Source organism: Mobula birostris, chromosome 12 (assembly GCF_030028105.1).
Source record: "Mobula birostris isolate sMobBir1 chromosome 12, sMobBir1.hap1, whole genome shotgun sequence".
Lineage (NCBI taxonomy): Eukaryota > Metazoa > Chordata > Chondrichthyes > Myliobatiformes > Myliobatidae > Mobula > Mobula birostris.
Genome location: NC_092381.1, coordinates 60,131,659 through 60,146,193, shown reverse-complemented (window position 1 = coordinate 60,146,193; position 14,535 = coordinate 60,131,659). Strand labels below are relative to the sequence as shown.

The 14,535-nt window shown below is 40.0% G+C and overlaps 1 protein-coding gene across 3 annotated transcripts in view; it reads left to right on the top strand.

Annotated features, from left to right (window-relative positions):
• The window catches only part of sgip1a (SH3GL interacting endocytic adaptor 1a), a 177,823-nt gene that overhangs the window by 98,947 nt on the left and 64,341 nt on the right, over nucleotides 1-14,535 (top strand). For 2 of the 3 annotated variants that reach the window (XM_072273874.1, XM_072273872.1), the window contains exons 7-8: nucleotides 1,287-1,465; nucleotides 14,261-14,272. In XM_072273874.1, coding sequence (XP_072129975.1) covers nucleotides 1,287-1,465; nucleotides 14,261-14,272 — 191 coding nt within the window. Of the gene's footprint in view, nucleotides 1-1,286; nucleotides 1,466-14,226; nucleotides 14,273-14,535 lie in introns of all 3 variants that reach the window. The other variant, XM_072273873.1, reaches the window with a different exon arrangement.

Genomic DNA, 14,535 nt, shown 5'->3' with positions numbered 1-14,535 from the left:
TTGGCCTCTAAAGCTGAATAAGAGTGTAATTGATCTGGTTGTAGCTGCTTGCTGGTGTATTGGCAGTTACCTTTCATCCCTTTGCTTATCTAGAATCTGTCTACCTATTCAAAGATTCTGTTTATATCCCTCATTGAGAATGAGAGGTCCAAACTATAATTCATCCCTATCTCACAAGGGGACCTTTGGTTTTACATTCTCTCATGAGAGGAAGAATCATCTCCACATCCACTGATTCAATTCCCCTCAGGATCTTATAGATCTCAATCAAACCTGCTCTCACACTCTTTTAAACTCCAGATGCATGTCTTATCTGTCCCATCTTTCCTCAGAAAGCACCCTGCTAAGCTAAATTATTAATCAAGTAATCTTTATCTAAACTGCTTCCGAGCAATTATTGTCCATCCCTCATGTGCATGTGCCCCATGATTTGAAATGCCTTATCTATATACAGTATTTCCAGCTCCAACTCTGATGTAAGAATACTTATCAATTACTGTTTTGTTATGCCCTCCTGCTTTCTTCTTTGGCTCACACAAAAGCTTTTCCTTACTCACTCAACAGTTTGTTCTGCTCATTAAACAAGAGGGAGAACAAAATGTATTGTAGAGAAGCAATTGGAACTGGAGAAGGCAAAAGATGCTTGTCCAAGTCCCAGCTTGAAGCATTACTGTCTCTTCACCTGATATCCCTTCCAAAAGCAGCCTGCTTACTCAGGCTTCTTAAGTTATTTGAGAGCATTCTGCAGTCTACATATCTTGGCTGAGCCATGCCCAGTCCCAAAATACAATCAGCCTGGTATTCACTGATCATGGCGGGGAAACAATTAACAGTAGCAGGCAGCAAGAATGGTGGAAAAGCTTCTCAAAATGCAGCACATCCACTTCTTCCTGTCACCTGCTTGGCTTGAGAGGCAGTAGATACTCTCCAGACCCAGGCAGACACAATGCCTGGCCAGCCTTTCACTGTCCATTGAAGTACTAAGTGTGGGTAAGCTGCCAACCACATTGAGATTTGGACTCCAACATTTTTTTCTCTGGGCTAAATTTGGGCAGTGTCACCAGTGCAGTCATTAGTTATCTTCCAAGATCTTCTAAAGTGGTCACAGTCATAGTACAGGATCTAAGCCCTGACACAAGTCAAACAACCTGAAGGCATGCAGAAAAGGGATGCAGCATGTGTTATTGAGGAGAGGAAAGCAGCAGGACTGAATTAAAATTCATATTTCACTGTTTAGCTAATCTGTTATGTGTCATTTACAAAAATAATCCTTAATGACATTTCACCAACCAAAGAGAAACACTTTTACTCATCAAGTGAGTCTGAGTCAGAAGAAGACACACGTCGAAAATTTAACATTAAAATTCGGCCCCTCCCAGCTAAGGATGTTACTACATGTATGGCAGCATCAGTGGATGAGCTTAAAGCCTCCGTGGGAAACATTTCTCTCTCTCCTTCTCCAATGGTAAGTACTTCAATTTGTTTCTGTCAGTCAGCCTATTGGGAATCTAAGAATTCCATCTCTGTATATATGTGTTAATTAAGTCCAGGAACAGCATTTTCATCACTGTAATTTGTTTTTGGCCTTTTTTTTGTTTCTATTTTCGTCTTCCAGTATCTGCAGTGTTTCAATATTATTACTGCCAGTTTTCTTGACCAAATCCATTTAAAACAGATTATCTGAGACTGTTGTGCAACAAATGTACCAAGAAATCACTTTAACAGAGACATGGATTTTTTTTGCAGCTACAAGCTGCCCTCAGATCAGGGCAGAAATTATTTCTATTGTACTACATGCATCGTCCTACCACTAGAAATGAATTGGAAGTGTTAAGGATAGGAAAACTATTAATTTCATTCAGTCATAGAGTCATACAGTATTGAACCAGGCCCTTCAGCCCAAATGACCCAGGCTGATCAAGAATCCTCATCCAAGCTAGTCCCATTTTCCAGTGTTTGGCCAATCACCTTCGAAGCCTTTCCAATCTGTCTATCTGTCTAATCGTCTTTTAAAAGTTGTTGTTGTATGTGATTCAACCACTTCTTCCTGGCAGCTCATTCCACACAGATGCTACCTTTTGTTTAATCAAAGTTGCTCCTCAAATTCTCATTAAATCTTTCCCCTCTCATCTTAAACCTATGCCCTCTAGTTCTTGATTCCCCAACTCTGGGTAAAAGATTGAGTGCATCCACTCTATTTATGCCCCTCGTGTTTTTGTACGCCTCTATAAGATCACCTCTCAGTCTCCTACACTCTAAGGACTAAAGATTTTGTCCGTCCAATCCCTCCCTATAACCCCGTCCCTCAAGTACAGGCAACATCCTTGTAAATCTTTCCAGCAAACATTCCAGTTTAATAAAATATTTCCTTTAGCAGGCGACCAACCTGAACTCAATAATCCAAGTGTGGCTTCAGCAACATCCTGTACAGCCATATCGTCACCTCCCAACTTTCCTGCTCATTGCCCTGACAAAACCCCCTTCACCACCCTGTCTACCCATGATTCCACTTTCAGTGAAATATATACTTATACTTCAAGGTCCATTTCTCCACAATACTTCCCAGTGCCCTGCCATTCACTGTGAATCTGGATTTGACTTTCCAAGATACAAAACTTTACACTTAGCTCAAGTGAACTCCATTTACCATTCCTCAGCCCACTTACTCAGCTGATCAAGATCCCCCTGTAATTATTGATAATGCCCCTCATTGTCCACTATATCTGGTGATATCTGCATGACCATGCCATATACAGTACATTCCTATCCAAACTGTTGATATAGATGACAAACAACAATAGGCTCAGCTCTGACCCCAGAGGCACATCTCTTGTCTTGGTCTCCGGTCCAAGAAGTAACTTTCCACCATCACACTCTGTCTTCTGCCATCAATTCAATTGTGCATCCAATTAGCCAGCTCTCCTTGGATTCTGTGTGATCCAACCTTCGATACCAGCATACCATGTGGAACTTTATCAAAGGTCTTGCTGATCTCCATATAAACCATGTTAACCACCTTGTCCTCATCAACCTTCTTGGTCACATCATCAAAAAACACAATCAATTTCAAAAGATATGATCTACCATGCACAAAGCCATGTTGAATACCTCTAAGCAACTAACTCCTGTCTTTCCAGATGTACATATGCCTTATCCCGCAGAGTCTTCTCCAGAAAATTATCGAGTATAGATGTTAGACTTACTGATCTGTAGTTCCATGGTTTTTCTTTGTCACGCTTCTTAAATAAAGGCACAACATTCATTACCTTCCAGTCTTCTAGCACCTCACATGTGGCTAATAATGATGCAAATATCTCAGCCAGGGATTCCGTGATTTCTTCTCTAACCTCCCACTTTTCATGGATAAACCTGGTCAGGCTCCTTGGAGAATCGTCTACCTTTACACTTTCTACAATATCCAGCACAATATGCAGACTAATCCCAAGACTTCCCCATTTACTTTTCTTAGTTCTGAAGTCTTCATATCTTTCTTCATGGTAAAAATACAACCTTGCCCATTTCCTGAAGCTCCACAAATATATCCCTTTGGCTTTTGAGGGTCCCCCTTCTCTCTCTAGTTACTCTCCTTCCCTTAAAGTACCTATAAAATCTTTGGTTTGGCCTTATTCTCCTCTGCCAAAGTTATATCCCTTTTCCTTCCTGAGCCCACCCCTGAATTTCCTATACTTCTCCAGCTTGATCCCAATAGCCTGTAACTGACCGATGCATCCTTTTTCCTCGATAACCCTCAAGATCCAGGTTTCCCTACTCCTACCAGCCTGTCTTTCACTCCAGCAGGAACATGCAGACCTTCGGCTCTCACTCTCTCTTCTTTAAAATACTCCTATTTGCCCACAAACAACCTCCTCCAATCAACCTTTGAAATCTGTTGTATCATAATAGCAACATTAGTCTTGCTCTAATTGGAAACTGAATAAGACCATAAGACATAGGAGCAGAAAAAGGCCATTCAGCCCAACAATTTTCTCTGCCATTCAGTGATGCTGATTTATTTTCCCTCTCAACCCCACAGAACCGTGAGCACTAGTGTCAAATGCTTCCCACTGTCATTTCAGTCACTTACCATACCCTATCACCTAAGAGTAGTTGAGCTTTACCTTCTCTACAATAGGGACCCTCTGCTTATTGCCAAAGGAAACTTTCATAATGTACTCAAATTCCACCCTCCCCCCCATCCAAGCCCTTAACAGTATGACTGTATGAGAGTCTAGGATCAGAGGACCCAACCTCAGAAAATACAAAGACATCCTTTAGAACTGACATTAGGAGGAAATTCTTTTGCCAGAGAGTAGTAAATCTCTGATCTTCATTGCCACAGCTGGCTATGGAGGCCAAGTCTTTGGGTATATTTAAAGTGGAGGTTGATAAGTTCTTGCTTAGTCAGGGCATCAAAAGTTATGGGCGGTGGGCAAGAGAATCGGGTTGAGATGAAAAGTAAATCAGTTATAATCAAATGGCAGAGCAGACTCGATGGGCCAAATGGTCTAATTCTTCTCCTATCCCTTATAGTCTTATGGCAGTCCCTGTCCATATTAGAAAAGGTAAAAACTCCTACTATGATAACCATACTATTCTTCTAATTCTGCACAATCCTCTTGTATTTTTGCTCTTCCAATTCCTATCGGCTATTTGGGGGTCAATAGTGCAATCTCAATAACGTGATCATCCCTTTCGTATTTCCCCAGTCCACCCATAAAGCCTCACTGCATGCTCCTTGTAATTTCTTTTCTGACTACTGTTATGACATTCTCTTTAATCAAAAGTGCAATTCCCTTTCCTCATTTTCCTCATAGTGCATCTGTACACTGGAACACTAAGCTGCTAGTCCCATTGCTCCCTTAGTCATGTTTCAGTAATGGCTACAACATCTTAGTCCCACACAGCTGTCCGAGCCCTAGTTTCATCCATATTACCTGTCAGTTCTCTTGCATTGAAACAGATGCAACGTAATCCAATGGGCTTTCCTCCCTTGCTGCCATTCTCCTTACGTGACGCCTTCTCTGTCGTATGCAGACTGGAAAGTTATGCACTTTTTTCATCTCATATAAATTGTAGCAACATTTCTATTCAAATTCTGTGAAATATTTTAGTGGAAAGTTTACATTGAGATCTCATGCAGTTAACTCCACAGTATTCTGCCTTGAACAAAATTGGAGGTGAAATTGTTCTTTCTTTCTTTCGTTTTAAACCTTTTTATTGAATTAGTACACAAAAGGTAAACCATATAGGCACTGATACACTGTTGCAATATAACTTTACAAGAGATATTAGATCACAAAAAGAAGTTAATACTAACAGTGCAGCTTAGATATAAAATAACAAGGTAATATAATAGTATACTAATTTTCATATCTGTCAATAAGGAAAGAAAAAAAAAACCCAAAAAAACCAACAAAAAAAATTGTTCTTTAGCAACAGCTACAAACAATTTTTACACCTGTCTTTCTTTCTGTAACTTTGTGATATTATCTTTGTGATAATGCTAAGGAAGAGTGTTTCTTAGATTGTTTCACATTATAGTTTGGAGTTAATCTTTAAAAGTTGGCAATGCATTTGAGACAGCCAGTCCAAAGAACCTGTTTGATGTTGCCATTATTTTAAAGGGAGAGCTCTCATCTGGATTTAAACAAAAAGCTGGCTGCATCAAATGAGAGGATGTTGACCTTGGTTGGGAGCTGGCATGGAAAGCTTTAGCTTCGCTATTCACAATGAATGAACCTCAAATGATACCACAGAGACCCACTAAGTTCAATTCTGACTGCACAAGCTATCTGCATAAAAATGACAATTTGGATCTTACAAATGATATGGATTTAACATTCCTTCCTAAAGTTTATGGAAGTGAGAGAATACCATAAGCAGTCAATAGCAGGGTCAATTATGTATGAAGCTTTCAGCTACTTGCTTCTAATCCCCATCATTACAGAAAGTTACAATCAAACCTGCTGAGAAGATAACAACAGCATGTGACAAAATAGAGACTCAGATGAAAAATAAGTGACATTGTAGAGTAAGGCATTAAAAGGCAAAACAGAGTCACGCACAAAATGCTGGAGGAACTGAGCAGGCCCGGCAGTATCCATGGAAAAAAGCACAGTCAATGTTTCAGGCTGAGACCCTTCAGCAGGACTGGAGAGAAAACAAAGCTGAGGAGTAGATTTGAAAGGTGGAGGGAGGGGAGACAGAAACACCAGGTGATCGGTGAAACTTGGACGGGGAGGGGTGAAGGAAAGAATTAGGAAGTTGATTGGTGAAAAAGATAGAAGGCCATGGAAGAAAAGAAAATGAAGGAAGTGGGGAAGAGGAGGAGAACCAGAGGGAGGCAATGGGCGGGCAAGGAGATAACACAAAAGAGGGAAAAGGAGATAGGAAATGGTGAAGGGATGAAAGGCATTACTGGAAGTTTGAGAAATCTTTGTTCATGCCACCAGGTTGGAGACTATAAAAACGGAATATAAGGTGTTGTTCCTCCAACTTAAGTGTGGCCTTAGCACAACAGTGGAGGAGGCTATGGATAGATATATCAGAATGGGAATGGGAAGTGGACCTAAAATAGGTAGCCACTGGGAGATCCCACTTCTTCTGGCAGACAGAGCGTAGATGCTTGATGAAGTGGTCTCCCAATCTACCTTGGGTTTCACCAATGTACAAGACGCCACATTGGGAGCACCAAACACAGTCTATGACCCCAACAGACTCACAGGTGAAGAGTTGCCTCACCTGCAAGGATTGTTTGGGGCCCTGAATGGTAGTGATGGAGGAAGTGTAGGGGCATGTGTAGCACTTGTTCTGCTTGCAAGGATAAGTGCCAGGAAGGAAGGAAATCAATGGGGAGGGACGAATGGACAATTGGCTGAAATTTCAGAGAGTTATGTGCTGGACGTGGAGGCTGGTGGGGTGGTAAGTGAGGACAAGAGGAACCCTATCCCTGGTAGGGTGGCAGGAGGACGGTGTAAGAGCAGACGTGCATAAAACGGAAGAGATGCAGTTGAGGGCAGCGTTGATGGTGGAGGAAGGGAAGCCCCTTTCTTTGAAAAAGGAGGTTATCTGCTACATTCTAAAATGAAAAACCTCTTTCTGAGAGCAGATGCGGCAGAGGCAGAGGATTTGAGAAAGGAAGCGGCGTTTTTACAAGTGTCAGGGTGGGACAAGGTATAATCCAGTAGCCTTGAGAGTCTGGTGGTTTATAATAGATATCGGTGGATAAGCTGTCTCTGGAGATAGAGACAGTGAGATTGAGAAAGGGAAGGGAAGTGTCAGAAATGGACCAGGTGAATTTGAGGGGAGGGCGGAAGTTGAAGGCAAAGTGGATGAAATCGATGAGTTCAGCATGGGTTCAGGAAGCAGACCAATACAGTCGTCGATGTAGCATAGGAAAAATGCAGTCACCAGTGTAGGCTTAGGACATAGGCTCTTCCACGTAGCCAACAAATAGGCAGGCATATATGGGACCTATGCAACTGCCCATGGCTACCCATTTTGTTTGAAGGAAGTGGGAGGAGCCAAAGAATAAATTATTTAGAGTGAGGACAAGTTCTGCTAAGCAAAGGAGAGGGTGATGGAGGGAAAATGGTTGGGTCTGGTGTCCCAAAAGAAACGGAGAGCTTTGAGGCCTTCCTTGTGGGAGATGGAGGTGTATAGGGACTGGATATTCATTGTAAAAATAAGATGATGCCAGGGAATCTGGAATCCTTGAAAAGATCAAGAGTGTGTGAGGTGTCACGGATGTAGATAGGAAAAAACTGAACTGGGGAGATAAAACAGAGTCGAGGTATGCAGATCTGAGTTCACTGGAGCAGGAACAAGCTGAACAAGTTGGGTCTGCCTGGACAAGCGGGTTTGTGGATCTTGGGTAGGAGATAGAAACAGAAGGTGCAGGATGCGGGAACTGTGAGGTTGGTGCTGGTGGAGGGGAGATCCCCAGAGTCAATAAGGTTGGTGATGGTGTGGGAAACAATGGCCTGGTGTTCCTTAGTGGGGTCCTGTTCGAGGGGTAAGTAAGAGGAGGTGTCTGAGAGTTGGCACTGGGCCTCAGAAAGGTAGAGGCCAGCCTACTACAGCACCTCCCTTAATTGTGGGTTTGATGGTGAGGTTAGGGAGAGTGGAGAGCCAAGCGTTCGGAATGAGTGAGGTTGGAATAGGAGAGAGAAGTGTTAAAGTCTAGACACAAGCCTGCTCCACCTTTCAGTAAAATCCTGACTAATCCTTTGCACCAACCAATCCTCTACTTCCAAAAATTCTTTGCCCAAAAACTGTAGATTTCACCCTGGAATTCACCCAGTAACTGAACATACACAGGTTGAAAATAGCGAAGATTTTCATACTCTGCATGTAAGTATTCATGTCCTCTCTTCTCTATTGAACCTGTAGATCTGCATCTATCCTCAAGCACTCTATTGTGTAACATTTCTTTCTGCTAAGTGTTGCAGTGGCAACATAATTCCCATTGTATTGTTTTGTTTATAGAACAGCTGTTCTCAAAGGAAGTATTATAGCCTGCCCTGGGTATAGTACTAGATAAAAAAAAGCCTGTTGCTTTGAACAAAGTTTCCCAGTAACATAAATACCCATTATTGTCTTCAGAAGACATGTTACATGATGTGGATATGGGGTAAATACAGGTTTCTGGAAAGAGTTATAGATACAATATAACTTTATGCTGGCATATTTATATCGCATTGATTTGTTCCTTTTAAGTTAGAGGATTCATGTTACAATTTTCCACTCCTTGTTTATCTGCAAAATCATAGAGAAAATGGTGCTTGTGACAAAGCTTGTCATTTATATTCCTCATAAATTCATACACTGATTCCTTGAGTAAGGATCAGAAATTGATTTGCCCATATGTTGGATGCCTTGTGTTTCCCTTGGTTATTCAAAATTATCTTTCTCTATCATATTTAAAAAGCAAACACAATGGCTGAGGTGGATCTCAAAGTTAGCTTCAAATCGCATAATTTTATTGTAAAAGGAATACTAATAAAGAATTTTAAATGGAAACTAATTTAAAAATAAATCTGTATATACAATTTATTCATTTCAAAGAACTAATACATTGATGCAGCTCTGTGATTAAGTTTTTGAGTACCTCAGAAATTGTTTCATTACCTGGAATAATGAGAAGGCAGACAAGGACTTATTTAACTATCTGATTCCCAGAAAAAGATATATACTCTATAATTACCAGAGAGCAATGTACAGCTGCAAATATATTTTATACAAATCTTCAGAGCATTCAGTATAAGTTATCTTTATCACTCTTTGACTGAGTTAACTAGTTATTTGAGATCTTAAACCATCTTAATTTGTATTTTTCATTTGCTAAAGGGATTATAATTTACAAGCAATGATAATGATTATTTAGTATTAATACAGGTATAAGCCCAGGTCTGAATAAGGAATGTTTATCAGTGCCTTCTTAACTTGACAATGTTTACTCATACGGAATATCAGATAAATGATTAAATCCAGACATATAGCCAAATGATAATGGTCCACTAATTAAATCATTTTGCTGGAAATGATATTTTTCAAACTTGTTTTGAATAGATGGATGACATACAAAGGAGTGTTTCATTTGTCATGTTTAAAGTCATGTATTGAGATGTATTAACTATAAGTGGATTAACAAAGGGCTTAGACCAAGGTGCAGAATGGACATATCTCTAAGATTCCAGAAAACTTTTCTTTCGTGAACCTTTTAAATAAACAAATATAAATTAATCTTATTATGTTTGACAAAATATTACTTCACAATTATGTCACGTACATTGATGCAATCTTTCACGGTTTTCATCATATTTGCAAATAGATTGTCAGATCTTTCCTGAGAAAGCACAACCCGTTATTTGTGTTTTTTCATTGCTCCAATGTAAAAACAATTTGTAAGACAAAATCTGCCATAATTATTTTATTTTTCTAATAAATGCTTCAATCTTTAGAGGAGAAGTCCGGTAAGAGCAATTTTCCTCATTTCTAAGTAAAATGCAGGATAGATGCTCTTTAACTTCATATCCATTCTCTTTTATGGATAATTTTCAGAGTTCTTGATGAAATAATGATATGAATAGAGATTCTTAACAGTTCCTTGAATATTCATTACCAAGTTCCCTCATGATCATGTACCAAAGAATCAATGCACATTACACTGGTATATTATAATGCTGTGAGTGAGTATTAAAAATCAAACTGCCGGAGGAACTCAACCGGTCAGGCAGCATCTGTGGAGGGCAGAAGGATGGTCAATGTTTCGGGTCAAGACTCTGCATCAAGACTGAGGATATGGAGGCGAGATGGCGAGTATAAAGGGGGTGAGAGGGAGGGCTGTGGCAGACGATATGTTGACTCTAGTGTGGAAAGAGAAAACGAATCGAATCAAGAAGCTACAGATGCCGGATCCAACAGCTGTAGTCTCTTGTTTCTAATAATCACCTTGCAGCCTCCGTCCCAACCTCCACCCCTGGTTCCATCTGCACCATCTTTGTTTTCTTTCCTTATCTGTCTCTAAACTGTCACCCATCAGCCACTGTCTTCTGACTCCCCCCCCCATTCCCCCACCTGTGTCCATCTGCCCATCATCTTGCCCCCTCGTCTGGAGGTTCCCAGTAACTGATGGATGGATTCTCACCAAAACCATGTGTCAATGTTACAAAGTAAGTACTACCCTTATGTAGAATCTGAACTCACCTAGATTTCGCTTTTTTGTTTCCTGGACAAAAATCATTATGATCGTTGGGTACTCTATTGCAATAACTGTTTTGAAAACATATGGGGTCACCACCAGCTTGTGTAGGTCTGCATCCTGCATTCGCTATCCCGCAGCCAACAGTTGCACTTGTATTCCATGATGTTTCAGGCACCTGTCCACTTGATAGACACCAGACCCAGGACAGATCGAGGGGGTCAAAAGGAGTTAAATGTTCAATGAATCCGAAACCCTGAACTTTCTGTATTTGCTCCCCGGCTGCTACAATGAGCCACCTCTCCTTCTATATGCATTAATTAACAAGTTCTCACATTATAGTGTTTATCCTGTAACTGGCATTTTCACTTGACATCTACTGATTTTTTTTTTTTGACACATTTAATTTCCTGCAAGAAATGTTGAGAATAGCTATGTTAGGCATTTTAAAATATTGGGGCAGTTTGTTCTGGAGCTGTTCCGCTGCACCCACCTTGTCCTGCTTCACAGTGGTGAGACAGAGTGGCTTCTGTATCGGTTACAAATATCAATTATCAATTCCCTGTCCCAGAATAATTAGGCAGCTGTCATTATCAAAATCCTTTGAACTGTTTCATTTTAAATATTTCTGACAGTCAAAGACACTTAAAATCAGCCCAGATCGATTTGAGTAATTTAAAAAATGGCAAATATTTAAAGGAACAAGGCCTGTGACCCTGTTACTATGGGTTTGTGAATTGTACACCGACCATGACTGGCATGAAGTAACAGAACCAAATGCCTCAGCAGGTCCATGCTTTGCATCTGGATGATGGTGAGCCGAGTGTGGAGCTGGAGGTCAGATGTATCGGGATAGCCAAGAGTAGTGGGGTACGTCCAATGCAAGCTGAGTTACCAGCAGAAGCCGTACAATGGTTGAGCAAAGGGTAAGCACAATCTAGCCCAATGACTAAAATAGGGAAGCAACTTTTATTGTATCCTTTGATCCATCCCAGCAAAAGGACTTGTGTTGCTGTTTTGATGCTTTGCAGAAACTCAGCACATGTCATGTAAGCAGGCAACTTTTAGCTACCGTCCTCTGGGAATGGAGAAAACTTTGACCTTCAAATATAATCTTGTTTTCCCCAATCTATCAAACTAAAATGATTTATTAACAAAAACATAATCAATTCTTTTAATGTTTGTTTTATTATTTATCCATAAAATCCCTCTGAAGATAATATTTCTCCAAAATGAAAAGGCCTATTTTATAAGCTTATCTGAACAGGTTGACAATGCCACATTGTAATAGTTGCCATAAAGCTGCACTCTTTGCAGTCCAGGCAGTCGATCCCAGAGAACCTGCCCTGAAACGTTTTACGTCACCTAAATTGTGACATTGAAGCAACTGCACAACCTGCCATTTCAGGCTGCTACCGCAGTGGGTCACATCTTCCAAGCCTTCGACCCATGTCCTAATCCCAAGGACGCAAGTCACCCTCTCAGAACTGCCCAATTAATTCAGAGTAAATAATACTTTTTCATAATTTCACAATTCAGCCAAAAAAGACAGTGGCTAGAGTGTGAGGAATGAATCATAGTGGATTTTTTGTCCTGTGCATGAAAGAGGTGTGGTGTTAGTGTCTGTTGTGTTGATAACAGGTGCCTTATTTGAGTGTGTTGGGTGAAAAGAGGGAAGGTCTCTGACAGACAAAATGCAGCATAGGACTTAACCTTCCTGTAGTGTAGAACCATTTCCTACATTGAATCCAGGTCCTGGGGGTAATGAAGCTGCAGCTGCCCTTTTCTACCATCACTCTTCCAGCTGCCTGTATCTTCAGATTTTCCTTTCCATTCATAGCAAAAGGAATACTCTCAACTGGCTAACCTCCAAATTTAAATAGATTAAAATTTTAACTCAAATCAACTTAATTAATTAAATATATAAAATTAAATAAATAATATAACTTATCAAATATAATTTATCTATATCTATCTGCCTATGTACATATTTCAAATACTGTGCATGAACATCTCCCTGTTCCTCTCTGCTGAAATGAAGGGAGTTGCTGAACATAGGGCAATTGCAACTTTGCTGCAAGTCAGAGGGCCAATGTCCATGAGGACATGAGGAGTCCAGCGAAGGTTCTGCAGTGGAATTATAGAAGTGAGGACCTCTGAGAAAGTTTAGAGTTTCTTGTGGAGGACTCTGGGAACGAATCTTCAGAAAGGGTTTCTTTTGTAAAGGGCACTGGTACAATGGTAAGATTGGTAACCTACCATTTTTAGAGAGATTTTGCATGAAGAATGGTTCCTCAAGCGGGGACCGTGTCTCTGGCTAACTCTAATGCACAAACCATTGCTGCCTGTACAATGAGGGACAAGGAAAAACACTGAAGGAAACTGCATGTAAGAAAAACAGTCCTGATGTAGGGTCTCAAGCTGAAGCATTGGCTGTTTATTTCCCTCCTTAAATGCTGTTTGACCTGTTGAGTTCCTCCAGCATTCTGTGTGTATAGTAAAAAAAAACTGTAATGATAACTGCCTGTAAATATGCTATATTTAAAAAACTGAATCTAAAATAGTAACTTCAGAATAGCAGAAGCAAGACAATAAAATTAGTGCTTATGAAAATAAGGTAATAGGTCACATCTATAATTTTATACATTTTAAACATTTGTTTTGTAATTGCAATCCATTTCAGGATACAATGAGCTATGCAGGGTAGATATTTTCCAACACATGATCATTTTTTGTCTGGTGATTTGATTTTCATTCTGCAAATTAACATCCTGTCGCAGAATTTACATGTTATCATCATATTGTAATTCAAGATGGTCCCACGCCCCGTGAAAGACCAGATCAATAACTTCCATATGAAGATAGGGTAGCACTTGTAAGATTTGGACCAAGTAATGCAGAATTTACATAAGTCATCTGGAATTTGTAAATAGGAAGTCAAACAGATAAATTTGCCATGTACTACTCTGAGGGCAGATCTTAATATATGTGGATCTCTCTATCCACATGAGGAACAAGCAGTGGCAAGTTTGCAAGAACATGACCATGATCTTCACTTTGGTACCTGAAGAACATCTATTTTCCCTGTTATATATTTCATTAGAATAGATGATCATGGTCATTAAAAATTCAGTTGCGCATATCAAAAGTTAACTTTTATTGACGTCTTTGATTTTTTTTTAATGTTGTCAGTGAAGAAACTGTCAGAACACAGGATGTTCCCCACCTGTTTTCTGTCCTCTATCTTGCTTCTGCATCTGTGAGAACCTCAGAGAAATCCAAAACTAGGAAGGCATATGATAAATCAGAGATTGTGTGTTTACCCAGACTCAGCCGATGAACAATCAGGGCTAATTCCCCCCACCCCCCAGAACAAGGTTGCAGAGATTGTGGTTTATTACCAATTAGCTCATCAAGAATGAGAGACCTTTCCTGTACTCTGATGACTGAGCTCATGCCTGTTCATTTTTGACAAATCTTTGATAATAAATGCTTTGTTCACAAATCTGTCACTCTCTGACCAGGTATCTGTTCTTTCTTCCTTTTTGCCGAACACAGAGGCGCAGTCCAGTGAGTATTCTTTATTTGTATTTCAGTAACCACAAATTTTTTAAAGCTTTGTTCATTATTCAGTTCATTAAGGAAAAGAGATGTTGAGGCTTAAGAAGTTGACTTGTTTAGATCTAATTTGAACAAGAATTAAACCTATTTATTTAAGTCTTCATGCACTAAAGGTGTTGTATTGCTTACTGATAGAGCCAGGAGTAATATATACTGTAATGCTAAAGATCAAATAAAATTTAAGATGAGGGAAACAGCAGGAAGTTAAAATC